This window comes from Haplochromis burtoni, unplaced genomic scaffold (assembly GCF_018398535.1).
Source record: "Haplochromis burtoni strain Fernald_Lab_line unplaced genomic scaffold, NCSU_Asbu1 Contig_424, whole genome shotgun sequence".
In the NCBI taxonomy this organism is placed as follows: Eukaryota; Metazoa; Chordata; class Actinopteri; order Cichliformes; family Cichlidae; genus Haplochromis; species Haplochromis burtoni.
The window spans coordinates 269,420-278,158 of NW_024582785.1; the positions used below are offsets into that span (position 1 = coordinate 269,420).

Here is an 8,739-nt window from a genome sequence, read left to right on the forward strand (position 1 = left end):
CTTAAGTGGGAGGGGCAGATTTGTCTGGGTCATATAAATAAAAATGCAGCTAAATGTTGCATGGAATTTATTCCTGTCTTTCTGCTTTCACTAACAAACATGTTCAGTTTGCTACCTCACTTCCCACAAGCCTAATATTTATTTTTGTTCCATTAAAAATAAATGATTTAATGAACAGCTGAATTTTGACCAGTTTCTCCTAATCCCCAGCCTGTACTTATGATGAATAAGGAGAAAAGGACAAATCCAATGACACAAACTACCACTTAAGGTACTTTGATTACGTCAGGAGAAACTCAAGAAAAAAGTCTTTATTAACAAAGTGATGGTTATTAGGTACCCAACTTACTGGCAGTCCTTCTTGTCTGGCGTCATTATTGGCAAAACCTATTTACTGCTTAACAATTTGGAAAATGTTACAAGCATGAGGATGATGTAACCCTGATTAATATTCATTTCATTAATAGTTTTTACAAAAGACATCAGGACATGACATAACTACACAAAGACAATTTTATGTGGTGAATACAGTTAATCTGTTATATAAACAAGTTTAATTTTAAATACATATCTGATGCCTGAGCTAGCTGCCACAATCTCATTTTCCTGTATTTATTTTGAGGTGTCACATTGGTGACGTGCTTATTTATTTAAAATTATGTGATGCAGCAAATAATGTGTATTTATGAGTTAGGACTTAAGAATATGATGCAGATTGACGACGTTACACACATCATAAAATTTTGACAAAGCATTGGTTTATATGATCATATAACAGGACACTGCTGTATTCTCATTAAAGCATGTAAGAGTCACAGCGATTCTTTGTTTTTGCTGATTGTTTGCATGTAGAGACTATGACTAATCCTAAGCATTAACTGCGGGGTCATATAAGAAACCTTTTTTTTTTTAAATATGTAATGAAAGCAGATTGTAGATTATAAAACTGATGTAACAAATTAAAAAGCTTATTTTTTATGTACAGAGGTAACATTTAACACATATGTGAAATGTCTATATGCACAGCATTTAAGCCTATCTTTCTTTTCCAGACCAAAGCGGCAGAGATAATCCATATGAGACATCCCTTGCCTCGTCTGGCGTATGTGGACCGCAGCTGATCTCAGTTCATACACACACACACACATACTCTCACTCGCTCACACTAAAAACAGAAGGAATTTATAGTTTTATAAGAAAGAAATTCACAAATACACATAGCTCGGGGATCTTGACTGAATCTGGCATCATGAGTCTTAAACAGCCCTGCATCTTTCTCAAAGGAGGCAAAAGGAGACATGTAAGTAAACATATGATTTCAGTTTGATCCTGTGACTTTATGGCTTTATCTTAAATTTCTAAATGGCAGATTAAAAGTAAGTCTATTTAAATTTCTCTTCTTTTTCTCTGTCAACAGAAATTCATTATTTTTTTCGAATAGTTGTTTTGGTTCCTATGGTAATTCTTATATCGTAGAATTTTCAGCTAATGAGGAAACAGGCTTAAAGAACTAATTCTAAGGCCGATTTTTGCTTGGTTCCTCACCAGGATGCTTTTCTCTCATTTTCTTTGAATACATTTTCTAATTTCATAGTAATAAGACACTTTATACATAATTCTAACAAGCATAGCTTAACCAAATGAAGGCTATGATCTACACAGGACATTCTGCACAGGAAATGTGATCAGATAGATGCTGTAGCTAAAGAACATGCCATGCAAGGGTGTATATGAACATAATAATACATGCTAAAAATGTACCATTCAGGAATAAAGATAGCAACTGTTAGAAGAATATCCCAGACAAAAGTATAATTACATAAACAACTATAAATGTATTTCACTCACACAATTGTATTAAAGATTTTCATTTATCATGTCTGAGTGACACTGACTCCCTCTCACTTCTTAGCTTACAATATTTTATTGCAGTAATGTTTAAATAAGTTATACACACTTACACATCTTAAAGTCATTGAACAAAAGCAATTTCAGCTAATGTGTTATGGGTGTTCTTATTATACAGGGAACATGATTATATATTTGTATGCAGAGCTTAAGGAGCCTTGCAGAAATACACAGCATGCATGACTGTTACTTTTAGAAAGAGTCGTTTGTCCCCAGGGATGAGAATGTGTTGCGTGATTTGGTAACATCTGTCCAAGAACAACAGATGAAGAGTGCTTCATTGAGGCTGATGTTTACCAAATAGGTCAAATTTGTGGCACTACTGAAGCATTACTAATATCATTTTCATTTAAACTGTTTTGCAGTCAAGAGCACTTACACATGATGAGATAGAAGGTAATTGTTACGCTTTCATATTTACTTTATAAAGGGTTGTATAATTCTTTACATTTCTCACTTTTCCTCAAATTGTATGCTCCCCAGAGTTACGTGAAGCTTTTGTAGAGTTTGATAAGGACAAGGATGGTTTAATAAGCTGTAAAGACTTGGGGAACTTGATGAGGACCATGGGTTATATGCCAACTGAAATGGAGCTGATAGAACTGAGCCAAAACATCAACATGAACCGTGAGTAATGTGACAACAAAGTAAAACTAAAACCTACAGTTTATTAACTGAAGAAAATCAAGTCTAACTATCACATTTTATGAAGAATAATACAGACAAATATAACAGTGACATTAAAAAACACCTTTTTTTCTGTGACACACATTTGACTTTTTTAAATATGTAATAAAGTCCCATATTTGTTGATTATGTTTTTGTTTTTCACTTTTTCTTTTATTATTTTTCTACAAACACAAATAGAAACATGGCATCATTTCTTCTTAAAGTTTCTGGAAACTTGACTTGAAAATGGTTCATTAAAGCTGACATTTCCTGTTTCATATGGGTATAATAACATTAGTCATCATAATGCATTTTATGATCATTTGGCTCATTCTATGTCAGTGTGTGTACATATGGACATTTATGAAACCCATAGAAACACTATTGTAAAGTATTTCATTCTAGTCCATCATCACAGGAAGACAAATGCCCTGCTTAAACTATGTTATTGAAATCTTATTGCAGTTGGGGGGCGGGTGGACTTTGAGGATTTTGTCGACCTAATGACCCCCAAGCTTCTGGATGAAACTGCAGGGATGATTGGTTTGAAGGAACTCAAAGATGCTTTCAAAGAGGTAAGCACACCTTTGACTCACTTTGTGGTCTTTGGCACCCCATGGTGGACAGTGCATGAACTTACTTTAAAAAACTTTGTTAGAGCATGAAACTCATGCAGCAGAACTCTAAAAGGTTTGCAATATTTGGATGGCTTCTTCCTTTTTTCTGCAGTTTGATTTAGATGGCGATGGTGCTATCACTTCTGATGAGATGAAACATGCTATGCTGAAGTTGTTGGGCAAACAAACCAGCAAAAATGAAATTGATGCAGTGGTCAAGGAGGCTGACGACAATGGTGATGGAACAGTTGACTTTGAGGGTAAGTTAAACAAACAGACCACAAAAAAAGAATTTCATTTTACAGCAACTTTTTATATTATTTTGTGTTGCCTCACATAATAATATTACTATTACTATAACCGTGAAACAGGAAACTTAAAGAAAGAAGACGTTGTGCATTCAGCTTAGTTTTAACTGATATAGTGCCAATTTATAACAACACTCACCTTAAGGAAAAGGAAATTAGTTTAACTTAAGCTTTTGTTGTTGTGACAAAAACATATTCAAAATTTGTCTTCCTAATACTGTGACAGTCCTCGGTAGAAAAACTTATTACACACGTATTTACCGATATTTCAATCTTGCTGGCAAATCTATGTCATCAATAATGCTGCTGCAAGGCTGCAACATTTACATAAGAATGAATAAATATTTGTAGCTTTATGGAGCAAGAAGAACATAGCTTATAGAAACTATGTTTATTTTCTTTACAGAGTTTGTGAAAATGATGTCACAGAAATGAGAACAAAGGAATGAAGAAAGGAGCGGATGTATTTTTTGTTACGTTTTCTGTTATTGTTATTTTGTAATTTCTGGTAATGGGCTCCTGCATCACTGCTAGAATATGTGGCACTCATTATTTTTTTAAATCTTACTTATTAATTTATGGATTTGCTATTGTCAAAATTTGTTAGCTCTAGAAAGCCAGACCTGATTTTGTGTATTTGTCACTTGTCCCCTTCTTTCTTAATGCCCTGAACGTGTCCAAGTTAAAAAATGACAGGTTGTATCTGTGTCATTGTTTGATTTTTAAAATTTATAAATAAATATAAAATATTAAAAATAGCAACTCTACAGTATATTAAGTTAATTTATGATCTGGACAGACTTGGTGGGCTGCAGTGCATACCGATATTTCATGCTGGAAGTGATTTACATTGCATGAATTCCTTCCTGGACATTTTCACCTATATTAGTTCTGCATGTTTAGCTGAAATTCTTGTTTTTGGCTCAGAAAAAGGATTGCAATTCATGTCAAACTACAAAAGGTCATTGATTTGCAGTTTAACTTAGCAGTGGAGTTTACTGACATGCTAATTACTGTATTCCCTGAACAGATACATGCATTTCCCCAGTTTCACTGCTAATCACCAGACAGGAGGTGTAGTCTAAGTGGTGCTGTGTTCTTGCCTTATTTGGATAAAACATCAGAGATTAGGTTTCTTTATTGCTCTGTGACATGTGAGATAATTAAAACATATGTGATGATTGTGGATTGTGGTAGAGATGCACCATTGTAAAAAATATATATATATTTTTTTGTTGTTTTTGTTTTTTGTTTTTTGTTTGTTTGTTTTTTTGCTTTGGCACCTTTAAATTAATAATCATCATTTTCCATGACCAAATTAACATAATTAATACAATGTTTTGTATATGTGTAAAAAAATGTGATATTTATTGAATGATGAGTATTATTTATACATGTTGTTGTAATGTTTTGCTCTTTGGTTGTGTCTCCACTGTCTGCTGTCTGCTCTCATGAGCTCAGTCAGGCTCAGCTGTATTGGGAAAAAGAAGAACAGGGCACAGATGTTACTCTGGGATGGGTGATATTTTCTTTACTGACAGTCACAGCTTGAAGTTATTTCCTCTATGATCAGGACTATGATCAGCCTGTTATGGCAAATAGACAGTATTCTCAAAAATATTTTATTCCAGACTGCAGGTTGTGTAAAGGTTGAAGTTGTTGTATCCCATTTTTCTCTCTGCAGCGATGACTTGGGTAAAAATCATTCAGCATCTTTTCTCTTCAAAGTCAAGATTGCAAAATCTGTAATAAACCTCTGAAGGATGGCTGTTTCCATGGAATTTTATTTATTACTGGAAATTTTTCTCAACAATTGAACAGTTGAATACCAATGACTGATGTAATTTCCAAACAGCAGACTCCCAGTGATAGTAAGCAGAGATTTATTTTTCAACCACTTTCCATATTAGACATCTTTCACTTTTGAAAATCCCTCTAGTTGCTAATTCTGTTGCATAACAAAAGAACAGCATGTGAGTTCTTGCATGTGACAAAGGCTATTTTCATCTTTCAGACTTACATGTAATGGTTGAGTTTCTAAAGACTAATATCAAGGCTGGTAATGACAAATAATGTGTGTTATAGAACTTTGTTACATTTTCAGAAAAAAAAACTACTTAATTATTCTTTGTGACTGGATCACTAATAATATTGCAATATGCCATTAATGGCATACTAATATCTCTACAATATAGGTTTAACTTTATTTTTAAATATTTACTAATAAAGTTTAATTAATATTATTATTATTATTATTTATTTTATTTTTTTTACTTCATATCTCTTCATTTTGAAAAAAATCTTCTTTTACTTGCTTTTAAATTGTTATACTATCTGCTAATGACTGTGAAAGCTTCATTATTTCTTCCCAGTAAATGTCCCCTGCTGAATGAATCATTCCCATACAACTGCATTTAAACAGTCTCGGGAATAATCTGCCTCTTTGGGATGGATTAGTTCAGTCAGTGTAATCCCCATCATGGGACCCTCACAGGAACAGATGGCAGATAAGACAAAATCGGCACACTAATTCTTATCTACCGACTAAAAAAAGGAAGCAAAAAAGGGCTAAATGACCTAAATGATTATAAATGTGTTTCAGTATGATGACTGAATTAAAAGACACATTCATTAAAGTGTGTGTGTGATATGTTTTAGACTGCATACCTTTTTTTAGACTATAAACTTACCCATGTCCCTAAATAATTATTTTCACCTAAATAATAGTTTTGAAATATATACAAATAAGAATATTCAAATATTCAATGCAGCAACTTTTTGCATTTAGGCATGTAGAAACTGTCATGAAGAACTTACACCGTGGCCTGGTTGTTAGTGTCGAATGCGGTGGTCTGAGTATTTCATAAACCGCTGATCCACTGTGATTTTCCCACCTAAACATGTCTAAGGTTTGCAGACTATAGACCAAAAAAGAGAAAATATCCAGTGAGCGGCAGTTCTCCAGCTGAAAATGGCAGAGGTCACAAGAGAATGGTCAGACTCCTTAAAGGAAGACAACGGTGACTTAAATAACCACTTCTTATAGCCAAGGTATGCAAAAGAGCATCTCTGAATGCATAACATGTAATCGTAAAGCAACTACAGCTGCAGAAGACCACAGTAAGTCTTACTCCTGTCAGCTGAAAAAAGGGAACTGAGACTACATTGCGCAGGAAAAATGTTCCCTGATGAGTCTCAGTTTCCAGTGTGACATTAAGATAGTGGGTCAGAATTTTGTAAACAGCATAAAAGCATAGACGCATACTGCCATCTGTACATCCGTCCATCCAGATGATATTTGGGCCCCTTGTTACCGACTGATTATATATAGCAAGACAATAATGGTTTGATCATTTATTTGGTTTTTGATTTCCAAACAGCATTGACAAAAGCCTCATATAGGACTGTGCAAAAGTTTTTGAGCCACACAACATCATCATCATCATTATTATTATTATTATTATTATTATTATTATTATTATTACAAAGAATAAACATGTTTATATTAAGTATTGAATTTTAAGCTTATTATAATTTTACAATTCTGTTTTGTATTTTCTATTTTTTACAATTCCTTATGTACTGAATTATCATGTGTGTTCTTATATGTTTCAATAAATCACTGCACCTTCGTCCCATTTTCCTAGTAAAATATAAAGAACTGACAGATGGATCAAGACTTTTGCACAGTACTTTATGTTGTATAATATGTAAACCACTGCAGGGCAATCAGTTATAAACAAAACTATAGGAAAGCACTTCTAGATAGAAATATACAAGCATATACACAGAGGACCGTATGTAGGGAAAGAAAGAACCACAGTATATATTAGTCAAAATATTTTTGGCAATAATTTTGGAAAATAAAAATCATTTTATATTACAATTGTAATATTTATCTTTTTTTTTCACAGTTTTTCTGGTTGAATCATTCCCATATCTGCACATGCATCAACAGTTGAAAATAAACTCCAGTAGTTTTCACATGCATAAAGTTATGATGCCAAGTTGCTAACGCTGGATCTGCTCTTTGTGCTTTCAAGTGATGCTTAGTTTGTGGCCTAGCATCCAGCCTATAACAACAATGTAATGCATTCATGTGGTAAATCTCGGTGTAGACCCTAAATCCAACAGCACTTGAAAGCATGGCTAATGGCTTGTGTAATTCTTGGGGCAGATTCACACAGCGGTTAATTTACTGGAATGAGATGCATGTCCCAGGACTACCAGGTCTAATGTAAGGCATCTCTTCATGTTGTATACAAGTACACAGATAAACAAAAACATTTTAGAGTTCAGGGCTGAACATGAAGTCCAGGGCTTGTCTCTCTGCTGCAGCCACATTTGGATGCCAAAGGTCCACACTTAAAATGACGCTGGGTCTAGAATCTGGAGGGCCTTTCAAAGGAGACGGAGATATAGTTTTAGCATTTAAAAATGTAATAGCTGTTTATACTTATCTAAAACAATTCATGAAAATTGATCAGGAATCTTTTTTTTAATTACCCACCACATTTTACATCTTAACATTTGGTCATATGTTAATTAATAAATGCAATAAGCTAATAGATCACAAATTAATTCATTTGTCAAAGCCATTTGTGACTCACTGACCCTTGTGGGAGACAGTGTGAAGGAAGGAGTCATCAACCAGGAGGCAGTGTCCTTCTGACCAGCACTGAGGCTCCCCTCCCACCACCAGCTCGCACAGGGGTGGAGTCTGCAGACCTACAACAGCGACGTCTGTCTTTCAGCTTTGGTTTTAAAAACACAGCATTATGCTTTCCCCTTTACTTAAAAGGGCATGGCTTCCAACCCTGTTTTTATTTAAAGCAGCAAGGATTATAGCCAGATGGATCACATTACAAAAATGACGAGAGGGAACTGAACCTCAACCCTGACCAGAGAAGTATCACATTATGCAATAGTTTAGTATTTAATCTGTTTTTTCTTCTATTTCTCTATAGTGCAGCGAAGTCTGACAACAATTTATTATGTGCACCCAAACAGTTCCACCTTTTAATCTTAAATCCAATAATACTGCTTTGTTTTTGCCTGCACAGTGCATTATGCATAATGAACTAATAATTTACATAACTTGAGGTAGTTTCTGCAATACACACACATACATACCCTGAAGTCAAGTCCTACAGGTGATAAACCAGTATGTGCGTGTGTGTGTGTGTGTGTGTGTGTGTGTGTGTGTGTGTGTGTGTGTGTGTGTGTGTGTGTGTGTG

General features: G+C 34.3%; 2 protein-coding genes across 2 annotated transcripts in view; one reads left to right on the forward strand and one right to left on the reverse strand.

Moving 5' to 3' along the window:
• The first annotated feature begins 976 nt into the window (after positions 1 to 976).
• cabp5b (calcium binding protein 5b) lies at positions 977 to 3,940 on the forward strand. The gene is made up of 6 exons (XM_005945220.3): positions 977 to 1,300; positions 2,274 to 2,304; positions 2,392 to 2,535; positions 3,043 to 3,152; positions 3,307 to 3,454; positions 3,909 to 3,940. Exons 1-6 carry the CDS (start codon positions 1,250 to 1,252, stop codon positions 3,935 to 3,937), a joined length of 513 nt encoding a protein of 170 aa, XP_005945282.1. The 5' UTR covers positions 977 to 1,249; the 3' UTR covers positions 3,938 to 3,940.
• Positions 3,941 to 6,984: 3,044 nt separating this feature from the next.
• The window catches only part of asphd1 (aspartate beta-hydroxylase domain containing 1), a 15,171-nt gene continuing 13,416 nt past the window's right edge, over positions 6,985 to 8,739 (reverse strand). The window contains exons 6-7 of the mRNA XM_042213163.1: positions 8,117 to 8,230; positions 6,985 to 7,900 (exon numbers count right to left, since the gene is read on the reverse strand). Of these exons, the coding sequence (XP_042069097.1) occupies positions 7,791 to 7,900; positions 8,117 to 8,230 (224 nt within the window). The 3' untranslated portion in view covers positions 6,985 to 7,790. The remainder of the gene's footprint in view (positions 7,901 to 8,116; positions 8,231 to 8,739) is intronic.

Coding starts and splice junctions, on each gene's coding strand:
- cabp5b (XM_005945220.3), top strand. CDS start 1,250: ATGAGTCTTAAACAGCCCTGCATCTTTCTCAAAGGAGGCAAAAGGAGA. Junction 2,536..3,042: donor CCAAAACATCAACATGAACC/GTGAGTAATGTG, acceptor ATCTTATTGCAG/TTGGGGGGCGGGTGGACTTT. Junction 3,455..3,908: donor TGGAACAGTTGACTTTGAGG/GTAAGTTAAACA, acceptor TTTTCTTTACAG/AGTTTGTGAAAATGATGTCA.